Here is a 19,463-nt window from a genome sequence, read left to right on the forward strand (position 1 = left end):
TTTAGTCTCCATGTGTTTGTGTTTTTTACGTTTTTTTCCTTGTAATTGATTTCTAATCTCATAGCGTTGTGGTCAGAAAAGATGCTTGATATGATTTCATTTTTCTTAAATTTACCAAGGCTTGATTTGTGACCCTAGATGTGATCTATCCTGGAGAATGTTCTGTGTGCACTTGAGAAGAAATTGTAATCTGCTGTTTTTGGATGGAATGTTCTATAAATATCAATTAAATATATCTGGTCTATTCTGTCATTTAAAGTTTGTGTTTCCTTATTAATTTTCTGTCTGGATGATTTGTCCATTGGTGTAAGTGAGGTGTTAAAGTCCCCCACTATTATTGTGTTACTGTCAATTTCCTCTTTTATAGCTGTTAGCTTTGCCTTATGTATTGAGGTGTTCCTATGTTGGGTGCATATATATTTATAATTTTTATATCTTCTTCTTGGAGCGATCCCTTGATCATTATGAAGTGTCCTTCCTTGTCTCTTGTAACATTCTTTATTTTGAAGTCTATTTTATCTGGTATGAGTATTGCTACTCCAGCTTTCTTTTTATTTCCTTTTGCATGGAACATTTTTTTCCATCCCCTCAGTTTCAGTCTGTATGTGTCCCTAGGTCTGAAGTGGGTCTCTTGTAGACAGCATATATATGAGTCTTGTTTTTGTTTCCATTCAACGAGCCTGTGTCTTTTGTTTGGAGCATTTAATCCATTCACATTTAAGGTTATTATCAATATTTATATTTCTAATACCATTTTCTTAATTGTTCTGGGTTTGTTTTAGTAGGTCCTTTTCTTCTCTTGTGTTTCCCACTTAGAGAAGTTCCTTTAGCATTTGTTGTAGAGCTGGTTTGGTGGTGCTGAATTCTCTTAGCATTTGCTTGTCTGTAAAGCTTTTGATTTCTCCGTCGAATCTGAATGAGATCCTTGCCGGGTAGAGTCATCTTGGTTGTAGATTCTTCCCTTTCATCACTTTAAATATATTGTGCCACTCCCTTCTGGTTTGTAGAATTTCTGCTGAGAAATCAGCTGTTAACCTTGTGGGAGTTCCCTTTTATGTTATTTGTCGTTTTTCCCTTGTGGTTTTAATAATTTTTCTTTGCCTTTAATTTTTGTCAATTTGATTACTGTGTGTGTCAGCATGTTTCTCCTTGGGTTTATCCTGCCTGGGACTCTCTGCACTTCCTGGACTTGGGTGGCTATTTCCTTTCCCATGTTAGGGAAGTTTTCGACTACAATCTCTACAAATATTTTATCGGGTCCTTTCTCCCTCTTTTCTCCTTCTGGGACCCCTATAATGAGAACGTTGGTGCATTTAATGTTGTCCCAGAGGTCTCTTAGGATGTCTTCATTTCTTTTTATTCTTTTTTCTTTATTCTGTTCCACAGCTGTGAATTCCATCATTCTGTCTCACAGGTCACTTATCCGTTCTTCTGCCTCAGTTATTCTGCTATTGATTCCTTCTAGTGTAGTTTTCATTTCAGTTATTGTATTGTTCATCTCTGTTTGTTCTTTAAGTCTTCTAGGTGTTTGTTCTTTAATTCTTCTAGGTCTTTGTTAAACGTTTCTTGCATCTTCTCGACCTTTGCCTCCATTCTTTTTCTTAGGTCCTGGATCATCTTCACTATCATTATTCGGAATTCTCTTTCTGGAAGGTTGCCTACCTTCACTTCATTTAGTTGTTTTTCTGGGGTTTTATCTTGTTCCTTCATCTGGTACATAGTCCTCTGCCTTTTCATTTTGTCTATCTTTCTGTGAATGTGGTTTTCATTCCACAGGCTACAGAATTGTAGTTCTTCTTTCTTCTGCTGTCTGCCCTCTGGTGGATGAGGCTATCTAAGAGGCTTGTGCAAGCTTCCTGATGGAAGGGACTGGTGGTAGGTAAACCTGGGTGTTGCTCTGGTGGGCAGAGCTCAGTAAGACTTTAATCTGCTTGTCTGCTGATGGGTGGGGCTGGGTTCCCTCCCTGTTGGTTGTTTGGCCTGAGGTGACCAAGCACTGGAGCCTACCTAGCTCTTTGGTGGGGCTAATGGCAGATTCTGGGAGGGCCCACGCTAAGGAGCACTTCCCAGAACTTCTCCTGCCAGAGTCCCTGTCCCCACAGTGAGCCACAACCACCTCCTGCCTCTGCAGGAGACCCTCCAACACTAGCAGGTAGGTCTGGTTCAGTCTCCTATGGGGTCACTGCTCCCTACCCTGGGTCCTGAAGTGCACACTGCTTTGTGTGTGCCCTCCAAGAGCGGAGTCTCTGTTTCCCCTCGTCCTGTCAAAGTCCTGCAATCAAATCCCGCTAGCCTTCAAAGTCTTATTCTCTAGGAATTCATGCTCCCATTGCCAGACCCCCAGGTTGGGAAGCCTGATGTGGGGCTCAGAACCTTCACTCCAGTGGGTAGACTTCTGTGGTATAAGTGTTCGCCAGTCTGTGAGTCACCCACCCACCAGTTATGGGATTTGATTTTACTGTGATTGCGACCCTCCTGTGGTCTCAATGCAGCTTCTCCTTTGTCTTTGGATGTGGGGTATTTTTTTGGTGAGTTCCAGTGTCTTCCTATTGATGACTGTTCAGCAGTTATTTGTGATTTCAGTGCTCTTGCAAGAGGGAGTGAGCGCACATTCTTCTACTCCACCATCTTGAACCAATCTCCAAATTCAATCCCTTTTGAATACAGCAATGAATACGTGGAATTTGAAATTAAAAGCACACCATTTACATTAGCACCCCCAAAATGAAATACTTGTGTATAAATGTAAGAAAATATGTACACAATCTATATGGGGAAAACAATACTCTGATGAATGAGATGAAAGAAGAATTTAATAAATAATTTAATAAATTTAATGGAATTTAATCATGGTTAGGAAGACTCAATATTGTCAAGATGTCGGTTCTTCCCAACTTACATATGGATTCAAGACAATCCCCATCAAAACCACTAAGTTATTTTGTAGATATCGACAAACTGAGTCTAAATTTATATGGAGAGGCAGAAGACCCAGAATAGCCAACATGATATTCATGAAGAACAAAGTGGGAAGACTGATATTACATGCCTTCAAGATTTATTATAAATCTATAGTAAATAGATTATGATATATAAATGTACAATTCTATAGCATAGAGTGTGATATTGATGAATTAATAGACAAATAGAGCGGTGGAGCAGTTTAGGGAGTCCCAAAATAGAATCCCATTAATATCATCAATTGGTCTTGTACAAAGGAGCAAGGGTAATACAGTGCAGTAAGATAGTCTTTTCAACAAATGGTGCTGGAACAACTACACATCTACAAGCAAAAAAAAAAAAAAAGAAAAAAGAAAAAAGAAAAATAATCTAGACACAGACCTTACACTCTTCACAAAAATTAACTCAAAATGGATCATAGAAGTAAATATAAAATGTGAAACTATAAATTCTTAGAAGATTACCTAGGAGAAAACCTAGACGATCTTGGGTATGGTGATGACTATTATAGATACAACACCAAACACTTGACGCAATAAAACAAACATGTGTAAGCTGGACTTCAATAAAATGAAAAACTTCTGATCTGTGAAAGAACATGTTCAGAGAATGAGAAGAAAACCCACAGACCAGGAGAAACTATTTGCAAAAGACAAATCTAATAAAGAGCTGGTGGCTAAAATGTTAAAAGAACACTTACAACCCACAAATAAGAAAACAAACAACTTGATTAATAAATGGTCAAAGGCCTTACGAGACACATCCTTAAAGAAGATAAACAGATGGCAGCTAAGCACATGACAAAATTCTCCCCTTCATATTTCATCTGGGAAATGCAAATTACAACACAGATACAAGCACACAACTATTAGAATGACCCAAATCCAGACACTGACAATACCAACCGATGAAAAGGTTGTGGAGCAAAAGAACACTTATTCGTAAGGGTTCTGCCTGGTGACGGCACCCACAGATGTTCACGCTGTAGTGTGGGTGAGATGGGTGAGATGCCCCCATGATGTGCACGCTTGATGTCGGTGACAGCGCCCTATGTGATGGACTAGGAATTGTAATGCAGGAGGCAGTCCCCCACTTGTCGGCCCAGGGTCCCGGCCCTTTGCCCAGGTCAGAGAATTAGCAGAGTTGTGTAACCTCATGCCTGGAAGGCATGAATAAAGTACTACATTGTTGCTGAGTTCCGTGGGTGGGAGACACCCTGCTGCCCCTGTGTGGGCTCGATGGGGCTTGGTGAGGGGGATCCCGGACGTTTGAGGTTGACTGATGGGTCCACAGACATATTAAGGTCTTTGTGCAGAGAGCTGGAGAGTGTGGACTTCCTGGGGGACATCACGGGGCCAGTCTGGTGCAGCAGCCTTTTCTCCTCATTGAAGTCATGGACACTTTTCACCATCTAGGAAACCACAGAACTCATCACCAAAAAATGATCATCAGCACTTAACCATACATTATGCCTAACATAGCGGAGAGGCTAGGGATTTCCCGTAGCCCCTGGGCAGACTCTTCGCTGCTACGCGGGGCAGTGAATTCTGGCTGGAAATGACTCACACAGTTCATCTGGGGTGAGCAGCGGAATCGAGAAGGGACGGCTCAGGTCTCTTGTGTCCTTCCAAGATTTTTCCATCGCCTCATATGCTGCCCAGCCCACCCAAGTACGGCAATGACTCTTCTCTCCGTGACCCTGCCCTGAACTCTCCGCTGCCAGCTTCTTATGGTGTGGTGTTGAGTGAGAGTGGGATGGCGTGGGTCTTCTAAATGCCCTCAGACTTGAGCGAGCATCAGGGTCCTCCGGAGAGCTTGTGAAAACACAGGGCCAGCCCCCATCGCCGAGCTCCTGGGTCAGGGGTCTGGGTGGGACCTGGGAGTATGCATTTCTATCCAGGCCCAGGTGATGTGAGGCTGGTCTAGACCACAACTGAGGCCCCTGGTGCAGGAGGAGGGCAGGGGAGTGATTACCCTTGAGCGCCATCCACGAGTCTGGCACTTGTATCCCAACCCCAGTGGCATCCCAAATGGGAATGCAGGGTGGGTGACCTGCCAAAGTAGAGATTAAACCCTGGTCTTTCCACGGGGCCCCGGGGCACCGGCCCCGCCCCGGGGCACACTGTTTGAGCTCCTGTGTTTAGGATCTGGGCTGTGTTGACGTGACAAAAGCGAGGTTTGCTTTTCCACTTTGATTAGCAGCGGGGGTAGACTTGCCCTCAGTTTGCGGAGCGGTGGCCTTCATCGCTCAGGAGCCGGGCAGCAGGCCAGGCCTTTGCAAGATTTGCATCACTCGCTGTGTCCATCGATCGGGGAACACGGCAGAACATCTTTTTGTTTTTTTCCCTCAGGGTGAAAAACAACTTCCCTTGGAGGTTTCCCTGGATTGCAGCGTTCTCTCCCTTTGAAAATCTGATTTTGCCCTTGACCTTTGTATTGTTTTTCGGAGCAGCGATTGCCCAATTTTCCAGCTGGTGGTGAGTAAGCAGCTCGTAACACGGAGGCAGAACTGGAAACAGCAGGTGACGGAAGGCCCCACGCAGTTTCATCATCCTCTGCTCTGTGAGCGCACCCTGTGGTTGAGGATGGCGGTGACGGCTCTCATTTATGCAGGGCTGACTGTGCCAGCCTCTGCATTATCCTCATTTTATAGACACGGAAACTGAGGCGCAGGGAGGTTACGTAACACGCAGGACGTGGAATCCAAGGTGCCAGCACAGGCGGTCTTGCTGGGGAGCTCCCACGCCTGCCCTTTAGGGGTTGATGAAACTCTTGGAGCTGCAACCAGAGGTGGTGTGCTGTGAAGCGTCATGAAATTAACAGCAAAGACGCTGTGTGCAGCCCCATTCAGGTCGTGTCTCCTGGGCCACACAGAGGGACTGCCCAGATTACATGCAGCTCCTCTGCTTTTCTGTGATGGCAACAGTGGTCTCCTTTCCTCTGCAGGCAGAAAACTTACAATGGGGGGTGAGGAAGCAGAGTGCCAGGCACCTTCTGTGTCACTGGAGCTCCACGAGTGTAATGCTTTGTTTTGCCTAGTCGGTAAGATACAGATTCTGTAGCTGGCACTGAAAACTTCCCATATGTACCCCCAAAGCTACTTTTCACCCGTCCCCCCAAATATACTACCAATTGCCCTCGCACACGCAGATAATATTGGCCCTTCCTTACATCAAGTGTCGATGTGGTTCAGCATGAAGGGTACCAGCTTCGGTTTGGGCAAAGGGGGCCTTCACCCCCAGCTGGTGTGATAAGCCCTACCTCTTGAACTCTTGGGGAGGACCCCTGGCAAGTCTGGCGAGCAGAGCCTGGTGCCAGGTACCTACAGTTCACGTATAGGAGGCCACGGCTCCCCATCTCCCCGCCACGTCCTGCTCCCATGCTCTGCATCCAGGAGTGCCTGGCTCTTGGACTCTATAGTCCATAGGAGGATGGGCTGGGGCACCATTAGTGCCCTGGGCATGGCTGGGGCAGGGGCCTCTGTGAGCCTGTCCCCTGCCCACCCAGCCTGGCAGGAGACACACAGGTAAATGCAGGTTTCTGTAGCTCTTCAGCTACAGTGCCCCTAAACCACTGTCACACTCTTTGGGAACGCAGAGGGGGCACCTCATTCTACCCGGGAGCTGCTGGGAAGGCTTCTCAGGGGAGAGGAACTTCAGGTGGATCCTGAGGGCTGGAAAAGGGGCAGAACATCTTCACCAACACCGTGAAGGTGTGGATGACAGAGAGATATGGATGATAGGGGGACGTGGGTGGTAGGGTGAGGAAAATTCACTCATGGAGAACAGCAAGAAGAAAGTCATGGAGGTATGACAGTGGTTTTTTTTCTTCTTGAGTTGGGGTGGAGGGACATTAAGCCTGGAAAATGAGCTGGAGTCTGCAGGGCTGGGATTAGGAGAGGCGGGGGAGGCTCCGAGTCTATGACACATAGGGAGGGGCTCCCTCTCCGCCCCACCCTGCAGCTCAGTGCCCCCAGCAGGAGCGCCCCCTCATGCTAATAGGGGCCAGACCTTGGGGTCAGACCATGGGGGGCACGGAAGGCCAGGCCAGGCTGTGGATGCCAGCCAGTGGGCGGTGGGGCCTGGGATTCAGGATGCACCCAGAAATGAGCACAGGAGAAGCCACCTCTTGACCTTCCAGGGGAGGGCAGCTCACCCTCACAGGAGAGAGGGGACAGACAGCCCACACAGGCCTCAAGGAAGAGCCCTGTCCATTTGTGTTGACGGGGTTGGAAGCAGGGAGAGCTCTCTCTGGGTTGGTGGCCATTTGGTTTGCTGCTGCTATGAGGCAAGCCTAGGAAACATGTGGGAAATCGATTCACCAGGAGAGGAATTTCCACTACGTGCAGGATGAAGGAGACCTCAGAGAGGGAGGGAGGGACCTCACCAGGCGAGTGCACAGCTGGGTGAACTGTACAGGGCTGGCAAATTGCCAGGCACACAGTAGGTGGGCCCCAGATATTTACCAGATGATTCTCTCTTTCATGTGTGTCATTAAGAAAACGTTTCAAGTGGGCACGCTGATTCTAAATTGAGGAAGTCCAGAGAGAAAATTCAGAGCACAGGTTCTTTTGGGGAAATGAAATCCTTTAGGAACTCACCTCAAAAATAAAGTTAAAAAAGTCAAGACCATTGGTCTGCTCCTGAACCAGACACTGACCTTTGCTTTGTAAAAATAGTGACCAACATGACCATGAACATCCAACTGCAACCGTTTTCACCAACCTTACTTTGCTTGTTCCTGAGGACATGCTGGGGGGGCAGGGGTGACAATTTATTGATATAATAGTGGCAAGACACAAGGCAAGTAACTTTCCCAAGGCCACAGAGCCAGTGAAGTAACTACAAAAAAAAGCTAGTCAATTAATTTCAATTTGCTTCTTTTTGAGATAGATAATATAACTGATAATGTAAGTACCTGACAATACCAAGAAAACATAGTATTTACTAGATGATGTGAATCCAGAAGGATAAAAAAGAGTATGAAGGGAAAACCAGTCTCTTCCTCAGTCACCGAATTTCACACCTCCCCTCCAAGGCAGGCAGTGGTATCAGTTTCTTCATATTCTTCTCAGAATATTCAATACATTTAGAATCACGGTGACATATACATTCATATTACTTTTTGGTACACAAACAATGGCATATTCTGTGCCTTCTTAGTTTTGCTTCACTTGGAAATTTTACTTAACTTGCATAATATTACAAACCTTGGAGATTTTTCTCCATCAGTAAATAAAAGGCTGCCTTGTTCTCATCAATGGCTGCCTGGTTTCCAGGGACCGGGTGCCAGTGAGAGCCCCTGCAGCAATTGGACAAGGGCAGGGCCATATCTCACTGTCTTTGAGGGTACAGTGACATTTTCCTTTCCGCTCAAGAGGATATTCAGAAACAGGAATTCTAACTAAAGAGAAAGCCTTGGTCATCAACTCCTGATAAAATTCTGGTCTGAGGCTGAAAGTCAGAGGAAGCTGGGGTGTGGGCTGGGCTCTGCACCCTCGCCCTGTCTCTGAATGGCTCTGAGTCCCTCTCCCCTCTCTGGAAGCTCCGTTAACAAGGTGGGTCTCTGGGGGCTGTGGTGACATTAGGGAGAGCGGCATCAGCCCTGGGAGGAACTGTCCCTTTCCTTCCTTCTTTCCTCCTGGGAAAGGCTCTCAAGACAGCAGTTAAGGGGCCTGTTGGTCTTTCTGCAGAGGGAGAAACTGTTCTGGGCTTTGCCACTGAGAACCCGCCAAGGCTTTCAAACACCTGGCTTCTATCTAAGCGCATCCTTCCTTCCTCTGCCTGGGCCTTGATTTCCCCGCTTGAAAACTGGCCGATGCGCTGGCCTTGCCCAGCTCATCCCTCTTGCTTTCCCTGGGTCTTCCGGGGACCGCCGGCAGACTCAGCCTGAAGATGCCCCTTGAACGAAACAAGCAAGCGCCACCCTCCACGTGGCTGTGCGCTCCTGGCCGGAATTGCACTTTGGCTCCAGGTCTGAACCCTAACCACAGGACAAACACAGTCTGAAACCTGGACCGTTTGCCCTCCTTCTACCCACGGTTTGCGCAGGGCAGTGCGCCTACAACCAAAACAAACTTATTTTGAACACCGGCCGCGAGCACGCGGCGCCGCCAATCATTAACCGCCGGTTCAGGTGGCCCGGCCGGCGCCCTTCATAAGGAGCACGCGGCGCCCAGCGAGCACCGGCCAGCGCGCCGCCGCCACCGCCTAGCGAGCACCGGCTCCCGCCGCCACCGCTGCCTGGCGATGCCCGGAGTCCCCGCCGTCCGCGCCTGGCCGCTTCTGCTCTCGCTGGCCGTTCAGCTCGGCTCAGCCGCTGGCGCTCCCCAGCCCTGGCGCTGCGCGCCCTGCTCCGCCGAGAGGCTGGCGCTCTGCCCTCCCGTGCCCGCCTCGTGCCCGGAGCTCACCCGGCCCGCCGGCTGCGGCTGTTGCCCCACGTGCGCCCTGCCGCTGGACGCCGCATGCGGCGTGGCCACTGCGCGCTGCGCCCGTGGGCTCAGCTGCCGCGCCCTGCCCGGGGAGTCTCGGCCCCTGTACGCCCTCACCCGCGGCCAGGGCGCCTGCATGCCCGCGCCCAGCGCCGAGGCCACAGGTACCAACCGCCTCCCCGCCCGGGTCCCTCCCCTGGGACAGGTGGGGTGGGGCACGGGGGCGGGCCCGGGGCTGGGGCTCCACCAAAGCCCACAGCCAGTGGGGAGCAAACCCGGCCAGGCTCAGAGCTTGCGGCCAAACCCTGTAAGGGGAAAGGATTTGTCACGCAGATGAACTCCATCGTTGTGCGGTGCTGCAGGGGGCGCTTAGGGTGAGGCAGGACGCACACCACTTGCTGGGAGAGCTGGGGGTGGGGGGAGCCCAGACCACCTGGGCAGCCCACGCATCTATAGAAACCCAGGAGAGGAGAGGGAGGCGATGGGGCGCCCGGGCAGGGGCGTGCCACTCCAGACGCCCCCGGCTCTCCTCCCTGCCAATGCATTAGTTGCCGGGAAGGCCTGCTGCAGTTGGAGCCTGTACTGCTGGCCTCCTGGGAGGTGTTTGGAATGTCCTTTGAAATATATGTCCTGTGCAGACAGTATGTGCTTCCCAGATGTTTACAGAACATAATGTGAAAGTTCAGGCTAAAAACTTCACTTGCGTTCATTGCCATAGAAAAACAGTGGTTGATGTGTGTGCTGCCTCCTCAGAACTTGACCATCAGAACTTTCCTGAATTTAGCAGTGATTTATTTGTAGTGGGAAGCAGAGGAAATACACCCTCCTCTACCCCCTCTCCCTACCTCCCTGTCGGGGCAGCTGTATGTCCAGTGATTCCGTGATTCTTGGCGGGATCTTGTGGCTCTCTGCCCTGATAGGGATCTGCTGGAGCGTGTCACCCTTCCAAGGTGGGGGCGGTTTTCCTCCTGGTTCTCTGCCTTCAGAGTCATCTCTGTGGTCCTCAAAGGAGAGGGTGTCCCCCCGGCTTCCCTCAGGAGAGCCAGTTCTCTTATCATTCTGTCCATCACCAAATCCAAACCCTAGGACTCTGCAAGAAATCTGGTGACCCTCTCTCTTCCCAGGGTTGCAAAGAAGTCACTCTGTGGGAAGGCAGAGCCCCTGGAAAAGAAGAGAGTAGAGCTGCAATCTAGACCCCACCTCTAAACAAACCCTACCACCTGTTCACAGGAAATTACTAAAATGCCCATTTTATGGATGGGAAAGCTGAGGATGGGGTCAGGAATTGAATTGTAATCCATGGCTTTCTCAGGGCTCTTCCCGGGCTTTGACAAATGTGCATTTGGCTACTTTAGAAGCAGAAACACAGGGCACTCTTGCCATTGGTATCACTGTTGGGTCATCCCTCTACCTGGAAGCCATCAGAAGTTCCTTTAAAGAGGGAGTAGGCAAAACTCTGGGTCCGCATGACCATCCTGTCCTAGTCCGGTTTTGTGGGAAGGAAAGCAGCTTCAGGGGAGGGGGACACAGGTGCAGATGCTTCGGTGGGAGGCTCATGGGTTTTCGTTTTTCCATTTTCAGAGGCAAAGGACCCTGCCACCCCAGAGAACGTGTCCCCTGAGAGCTCAGAGATGACCCAGGAGCAGCTTCTGGACAATTTCCACCTGATGGCTGAGTCCAGTGAGGACCTGCCCATCCTCTGGAACGCCATCAGTAATTATGAGAGCATGAGGGCTCTGGAGACCACCGACATCAAAAAGCGGAAGGTGAGAGCCTCGGGGTAGGTGGAGCCTCTAGGTTGAATCTGCTGGGGCCCTACAGTTCCGGTCCTGAGCCCTGGATATGAACAAGTTCCTTCCCAAAGCCTAATAGACATTTCTCAGCTTAGCTTTGGGAGCTTTTAACCCAAGGGCTTTCAGCAGAGGAGCCCTCTGGATGGAAAGAAAATGCGGTACGTGCTGTGCAACCTTAGATACATTGCTTCACATCTCTGAGCTCATCTCTAAAATAAGGGTATCAGACTGGCAGTGTCTAGAGAGCACTGAGCTATTCTTAACGTCCTCCTCCCCCGTCCCATCTCCCCCCACCACTTTTTAAGAAATTGTGGTAAAATATTCATAACATAAAATTTAGCATCTTAATCATTTTAAAGTATAAAGTTTAGTTACATTAAGTACAGTCACATTATTCTGCCACTATCTATCACGACCGTCCATCCTGAGAACTTTTTCATCTTCCCAAACTGACGCTCTGTCCCCATTAAGCACTAACTCCCTTGTAGCATCTTAATTGATGTATGTTTTTAGTCCTACCACTTGAGGGCGACAGAGAATCAAAGTTGGAGTGACTTGGGTTCATTTGCGAAAAAAAAGAAAGAATATCACTTCTACAAGCATGCATACCCAGAAAAGTGGAGATTGAACCATTTTCTAGACACTTCAGAGTTTCAGCTTGAAATGATGACAAACAGAGAAAAGTTCATGCTTATCTCAAATTGTCCAGATGAATGCCTTAATCCTCAACGAATTTGGTTCATGTGAACTAACCTTGTAGATTACAGAGGAACGTTGTTCAAAATTTAGAAAGCTCTGCTACTAAGTTCACCATTCACAGAGCTGTGACCACTCTCCTTTCAACCAGATGACTGGTGCCAGAATTACTCACGGGGGGCAGGAGAGTCGGAGAGCTCATGGCATCGGTGATGCTCTTGTCTCCTGCAAGTGTTTAGTGAATGTTCAGTGAGGGAGGGCATGGGGTTCCCATCCTTTATCTTAACGACTCAGAACAGAGACTAACCACCCTCCTTTTATAGGTGAGAGAGTGAGGCCCAGGGAAAGTGGGTCCAGGCCTGTTCTCAGAGCCCACACAAAAACCTCTTACATCCGCTCCCCTTTTAGGCTAATAATACACGGTTTCTTGTCATTTATCCCAATGTCAAATTTTTCTTTCAGGAGCCCTGCCAGCAAGAACTCTACAGAGTGCTGGACAGATTAGCCAGGGAACAGCAGAAAGCAGGAGACAAGCTTTACAAATTTTATCTGCCAAACTGCAACAAGAATGGATTCTATCACAGCAAACAGGTATGTGCCTCCTCTCGCGACAGCCCCCGATGCCCACACCCCCGCCAAGCGCCAGCCTTTCAGCAAACAGGGTGTCCAGCTCCAAGTAAGCAAAAACGTAAAACCACATAACACATCATATTATGCAAGACCCACCCCTCTGGGGGTACGAGCCACTCGCCCCCCTGGTAGCCTGAAGACCAGCTCAATGCTCAAAGCCAGGGTGCACTCGGGGACCCTGAGCCTTGTGTTACTCCATCACCTAGCAAATCTGAGCAGGTGGGGACCTTCACAGGCCCCCCACGTTCTGGATCGCAGTGTCTCACCTGTAATAGAGAGGAACAGGACGGTTCTACTTAGGAAAGTGAGTATCTGTTTGGACATCTCTTACTTTTTTTCTCCCTACCAAGGGAAATGAACTTTATAATGAAATATAATAGCTTTTTTTTGGCTTGCCAGATAATAAGTGAGATTAAACAAACCAAGACCTAATTCTGAGGAGCCCTTTAGGACTCAGTGAAGCCTAGGTTCTGTGGATATTTCCGGGGGAAACTGGGGACCAGGAGGTGCTTTATAACAAACAAGGAATTTGGCAGGGGATACGACAGCAAGGCTGGCCACACACGGGCAGGCCCCCTCCGGGCTCAGCAGCTCTGCTGTAGGGGCCGTGAAGCAGACAGCTGTGCACACGCTGTACCGTTCAGCACACGTGTGACATCCTTATCGCACTGGGCACTTGCCCTGAGCCTCCATTTTACGAGGAGAACCAGGACGGTGTAGGATTTGCCCCCAGTCATGGTCACGGCCTGTTGGAGGTGCCCAGGGCCTGGCTCTCAGCTGCCACGCCCTCCACCTGGCACTGGGCAGCACGGAGCTCCACCTCCCTCTCAGCTTCACAGGGGCTGCTCTTGACCTTGCTTCTTTTCTCTGCAGTGCGAGACATCCCTGGAAGGAGAGCCTGGGCTCTGCTGGTGTGTCTACCCTTGGAGCGGGAAGAAGATCCTGGGGTCCGTGTCAGTCAGAGGGGACCCCAAATGCCATCAGTATTTTAACTTAGAGAACTGAAAACAGATGCGTTATGATCTATTCCTTCACATGAAATATTTAAGTACATATGATATTTATACTCTGGAATACACACACACTTTTATAAATGTATAGATGTATATGTATATATATAGGAATTACTTTTTATACGCCACATATTACTTGATATATAAAGCTGTAGTTTATTTATTCACCATAAATTTATTTTTTTCTACACAGTAAATTGTGTTATATTAATTTATATATCATGAAACACTTCCCATCATGTTGTATGTAAATACTTGTATTTTAGCTCTTAAGCGGTTCATGCTTCTGTCTTAAAGATCATAGGAAAATACTGCCTAGAAAATGCAAAATCAAATGTATAGCAGTGATTTTTTTTTTAAGTGGTTTGATGGAGGATGGTTAAGCTGTGGTTAAGAATGATTTAGTCTAGGGCTTCCCTGGTGGCGCAGTGGTTGCGCGTCCGCCTGCCGATGCAGGGGACGCGGGTTCGTGCCCCGGTCCGGGAGGATCCCACGTGCCGCGGAGCGGCTGGGCCCGTGGGCCGTGGCCGCTGAGGCTGTGCGTCCGGAGCCTGTGCTCCGCAACGGGAGAGGCCACGGCAGAGGGAGGCCCGCATACCAGAAAAAAAAAAAAGAATGATTTAGTCTGTTTATTCCATGGATCCATCTTTAGCGTAAATTTGCAGGGAAACTTAAATGTTGATTATGTAGTCAAAGCTACATGTGATGATGTTGCTACGTGGTAAACTATGTATTGGAGATATTGTCAAACACATGAGCACAGTGTAAACACATTGGAATAAATATCCCACACTGGAACGTTGCTATTGTCACGGACGTTTGTTGAACATGACGTCTTCTTCCTTCCTGAATTCCCTCCATCCGTCTCCGTCACCTCCCCTTCCTCATGCAGCGCTGGTGAGTCCAGTCTGCAGGCTCCTGGTCCCCACTGCTGGCAGGTCTGCCCTGCCCACTGAGGGCTGCCACGCCCAGGGCACCCCTCCCTCCCTCTGCGGGCCCTAACCTCTCCACTAGCTCCTCCCCTTCCTCTTGTAAATAGGCCAGGGTTTCTCCTGTCTTAAATGCAAGACAGAATCACTTCCTTAACTTCTCCCTCACCCGTCTCCTCTCTGACTCCGCCCAGCCTGTGTCCCCTGCAGGGCTTCGGTGGCGCCCTCCAGGGCAGCACCCTGCTTGGCCCTCTGCTTGCACGACTAAGACCTGAGCCCACGACATGGGTCCTCTGCAACGTGGATTCCTTCTTTCTTAACCTGCTCCCTGCTCGCTTTTCCTGACCCCCCTTCCCTCCTGCCCTGCGGACTGCTCCTTCCTCTCTGCCCCTGGATGGGCATCTCATCCATCCCAGCGGATCCCAACCGGCCCCTCCCTGGTCTGGGCTCCAGCCCCCTCTCTTGGGTCTCCCCCTTCACCCCCTGACCCCCACAGCTGCCATCCTCCCTGGGCCGAGCCCGCAGGACTCACTGCGAACTCAGCCCTCAGATGCATCATTTAAAATGTATCCGCCCGATGTGGGTCAGCCACGGCCCCGTCCCACCCTGCTAAAAACAACCGCGTGGTCATCGTCGTGGTCACCGTTATCCTGTGATGGCAACAGGAGCTTTTCTCAGCACTTCAGCCCCCACGAGGGCCCCGTAGGACCCAGCCTGAGGGTCTGGACTGCACCTACCCTCAGGCGTGGGCTCAGGAGCGGAGCTGGGGAAGGGGGACTTCCCTCGCCACGATGCGCAGGAGGTGACTTCTGGGCAAAATTAAAGCGACACAACTCTAAACTTGAAGGCACTGACACAGCAGCGCCTACAGAGGGTTCTCAGTCTCAGCTGAAGCTGGGGGTATTCATCCACCTGACCATGGCATGTTTGGGTGGTTAGTCAAAAGTATCCGTTAAACTACATAAGTATCCATATGGTCTTAGACGGGGGTGGGGGGAGGGGTGGGGGGAGGGGCGGCAGCTCTGTCTAGTCCCAGGGCTTCTGGACACGCTCTCATGCAGCAGTCGTGTCTGACAACAGTGTCTCATATTTCTAGTTCCGGTTCCTTTCAAACGAATCAGGAGGTGATGGGCATTTGGGAGGCAATCGGAGTTAAGCGTCCTTCACGATTCTAGCGCCCCCATCTTTTATTGTTGTTGCGTCCACCTGATTCTCCAGCAACTTCTCAGCAGCTCAATCCTATTCATAGAGAGGGCAGCTCTTTCTGCCCACACGTAAAATTCGTGCACCCACGTGTTGACTATGTAGTCACAACAGCAAGTCCCATGGGTTCACACAGGTCTGGGGGTAAATGGGCTCTGGGGACAACTCCTGGTGGGACAGTAGGATCTCTGCTCCAGCCATGTTTGGAATCTATGCTGCGTCTGATCCAGGCCATAAGCGTTATTAATAGGATGGTTTCTGTGGCCGGGTCAGGCCCAGAGCATTGCTGCACTTAGTCCTGACAGCAGGCAGAGGCAGAAGGTCCAAACGGAACCTCTGCCATGAAAATCATCCTGCTTGTCATGCTTTTGCCACTGTGGGTCTAAATTGGGACGGCACTTCCCTACTTCCAAGCCTGGGAAACTCGCAAATCTGAGGCAGGTAGAGCAGTGCTTAGAAGGAAATTTACAGCTATTAAATGCCCCTATTATTTATTAATAGGGGCATTAAAAATCTCAAAAAAACTTTATGACACTGGAAAAGGAAGGCCAAACCGAACCTAAGTCAAGCAGAAGAAAGGAAATAATAAAAATTAGAGTGGAAATAGATGAAATAGAGAACAGAAAATCAACAGAGAAAAATCAAGGAAACCAAAAACTTGTTCTTTGAAAAGATCAACATAATTGACACACCTTTAGCTATATTGACCAAGAAAAGAGAAAAGACTCAAATAACTAAAATCAGAAACGAAAGAGGGGACATTACCACCGATTTTACAGAAATAAAAAGGATTATAAAGGAATATTATGGACAATTGTACACTAACAAATTGGATTACTGAGATGAAATGGAAACATTTCGAGAAACACATGAACTATCAAAACTGACACAAGAGGAATTAGACAATCCGATTAGACCTATAACAAGTGAAATGATTGAACTAGTAAAGAAAAAACTACCCACTAATAAAAGCTGAGATGGCTTCACTGATGAATTCTACCAAACATTTAAAGCATACTAATTCTTTAAAACTCTTCTGAAATTTAGAAGATGAGAAAACACTTCTCAATTCATTTTATGAGCCTACATTCATAAAAGTTCTACCCTGATTCCACACCAGACAAAGACATCACAAGAAAAGACAACTACAGAGCAAAATCTCCTATGAATATGCACACAAAAATCCTCATCAAAATACTAGCAAACTAAGTCCAGCAACATATTAAAATAATCATTCACCACGACCAAGTGGGACTTATCTCAGGAATGCAGGGTTGTTTTTTTTTTGTTTGTTTTGTTTTTTTGTTTTTTTTTTGTGTGTGTGGTATGCGGGCCTCCCTCTGCTGTGGCCTCTCCCGTTGCGGAGCACAGGCTCCGGACGCGCAGGCCCAGCGGCCATGGCTCACGGGCCCAGCCGCTCTGCAGGGTTGTTTTAACACCCTAAAATCAATTAATGCAATAAACCATACTAATAAAATAAAAAACCCCAAAATCACATGTTCATCTCAATAGACTCAGAAAAAGCATTTGATAATATCCAACACACTTTCATGATAAAAACACTCAACAGACTAGGAATAGAAGGAAACCTCCTCAAGCTGACAGGAGGTATCTAGGAACACACCACAGCTAATGTCATGGTTAATGGTGAGAGTCTATATGCTTTCCCCTAAGATCAGAAACAAGACAAGCATGTCTGCTCTCATGACTTGTCTTCACCACGGCAGCCAGGGAAATTAGGCAAGAAAAAGCAATAAAAGGCATACAGATATAGGAAGAAGTAGAACTATATCTGTTTGAAAATGACATGATCTTATACACAAAAAAATTCTAAGTAATCCACTAAAAGACTATTAGAACTAATAAATGAGTACAACAACATTGCAGTATACAAGCTCAATATATAAAAATTAACTGTATTTCTATATGCTTGCAGTAAACAATCAAAAAAAGAAATTAAGAAAATTTCACTCACAATAGTGTCAACAAGAATAAAATACTTAGTAGTATATTTAACAAAAGAAATACAAAATTTATATTCTGAAAACTACAAAATCTTTTTGAAAGAAATTAGAGAAGATCTAAATAAATGGAAAACACACCATGTTCATGGATCAGAAGACTTGACATTGTCAACATGGCCATACACCCTAAACTGACCTACAGATTAAGCACAACCCTTTTCAGAATCTCAGTGACAAGCTGATTTTAAAACTCATATGGAATTGCAAGGGTCACAGAATAGCCAGTGTTTTTATTGAAGTGATACAATACCTTTCCTCTTCTCTTCAAACCTACTTGTTATATTTTTGTTTCCAAAGGAAACTAATCTACTTTTTTGTTTACTTTTTGTTACAACTGCGAATTCATAATGTCCCAGGGACCTGGCCACTCTCTCAGATGATGTGTGACGGTCTGTGTCTACATCTGAAGTTCAAGAACACAGGTGCAGGTGAAGGATGAGCCAAATGGACAGCGTCCGGCACCAGAAGTCTGTGTCTGGTCATTTTTACCCTCTTCTGACCAGGGAGGGAGCTCTGGGGGAGAACATTCCTGGTGGTCACTTCCCAGTGTAGAGAGGGAGACCTGGAAGGGATAATCTGAACTTGGTACCTTATCGCTGGTGTCTGTCAGTGTCTGCCCTGCCTGGATTTCACTCCTCAGGACACCTGGACCAGGTGTCTGTGTAGGTGTAGGGCAGGTACTGAGGGCAGTAGCGGGGACGGGGCCACAGCAGCCTGTCCCTTTGGTTTATGCTGCAGTACTGCCGGCTGCCTCCTGCCTCACCCCCTTAAAATCATCTTTGGCTGCCACCTGTCTCCCCAGGGGCTTCGCTGTTTCCAATGACCTTGAAATTCTCCTTCAGGAATCCACAGCCACCTTACTGGAGGTGCCTGCGGTGTTTCCGGGGCTCGTCTGATGTGTGTCTCGACCTGAACTTGCACAGAGGTCCCGAGTCCCCCCAAAACCGTCTTCTCCTGTTTGCTACTTCAGTGGAAATGCTGCCTTAGTGGCTCAGACTTGCTGTCATTCCTGACATTCTACCTCCATTTTCTCACCCTCACATCCAGTCCATGCCTTATCTGCAAAATATGCGCTGACTGGGCCACACCTCAGCCCCCCAGGGCAGCGCTGGTCTGATCCACAGTCTCCAGGTTGAGGCCTCCCAGGCTTTGGCTTCTGTGGAGCCGCTGGACCAGCCTGTCACAACTCAACAAGGTCACCCCCCTCTGCAGCCTCCCAGCCCCCCATGCACTCAGCACAAATGCCGGGGCTCTGGGGTCCAGACCCGCCCGCTCTCCGGCTGCAGCTCCATCTCCCCCCCATCCACCCCCCTCCTCCTGCCTCTGACAGGGACACTGGGTGGCTCCCCGCTCAGGCTCCGAGGGCCTGCTCCCTCACTGCCCCCAGTCCCCTCTCAGCTAGGCCTTCCTTCACTAGCTTTTCCAAATTAAACAAAAACCCAAAAATATGCCTCCCCCCGCCAACGACAATAACAACAAAAGAACATTCACTGCAGGCTTTTTAATATTAAAAAGGGGACATACATGTTCTCACGTCCGATGCTGAGAATGGTAAAGAGGTTATGATAAGTTTGACCCTGAGACAGACATTGTGAGTCCATTAAAGAGACGCTGAGGTACACTAAAAAAGAAGAAAGTGAGGGCTTCCCTGGTGGCGCAGTGGTTGAGAGTCCGCCTGCCGATGCAGGGGACACGGGTTCGTGCCCCGGTCCGGGAAGATCCCACATGCTATGGAGCGGCTGGGCCCGTGAGCCGTGGCCGCTGAGCCTGCGCGTCCGGAGACT

At 48.6% G+C, this 19,463-nt stretch overlaps 1 protein-coding gene across 1 annotated transcript; it reads left to right on the forward strand.

The window, feature by feature from the left end:
- Positions 1-9,151: 9,151 nt before the first annotated feature.
- IGFBP1 (insulin like growth factor binding protein 1) lies at positions 9,152-14,314 on the forward strand. The gene is made up of 4 exons (XM_007124078.4): positions 9,152-9,555; positions 10,973-11,157; positions 12,343-12,471; positions 13,384-14,314. The coding sequence occupies exons 1-4, from the start codon at positions 9,210-9,212 to the stop codon at positions 13,513-13,515; spliced, it is 792 nt and encodes a 263-aa protein (XP_007124140.2). The 5' UTR covers positions 9,152-9,209; the 3' UTR covers positions 13,516-14,314.
- The last annotated feature ends 5,149 nt before the right edge of the window (positions 14,315-19,463 follow it).

This window comes from Physeter macrocephalus, chromosome 5 (genome assembly GCF_002837175.3).
Source record: "Physeter macrocephalus isolate SW-GA chromosome 5, ASM283717v5, whole genome shotgun sequence".
Lineage (NCBI taxonomy): Eukaryota > Metazoa > Chordata > Mammalia > Artiodactyla > Physeteridae > Physeter > Physeter macrocephalus.

What these genes read in the sequence shown, in the direction of transcription:
- IGFBP1 (XM_007124078.4), top strand. Translation starts at nt 9,210, where the DNA reads ATGCCCGGAGTCCCCGCCGTCCGCGCCTGGCCGCTTCTGCTCTCGCTG. An exon ending in GCCCAGCGCCGAGGCCACAG is followed by an intron (nt 9,556 to 10,972) that starts GTACCAACCGCC and finishes TTCCATTTTCAG; the next exon opens with AGGCAAAGGACCCTGCCACC. An exon ending in CCGACATCAAAAAGCGGAAG is followed by an intron (nt 11,158 to 12,342) that starts GTGAGAGCCTCG and finishes TTTTTCTTTCAG; the next exon opens with GAGCCCTGCCAGCAAGAACT.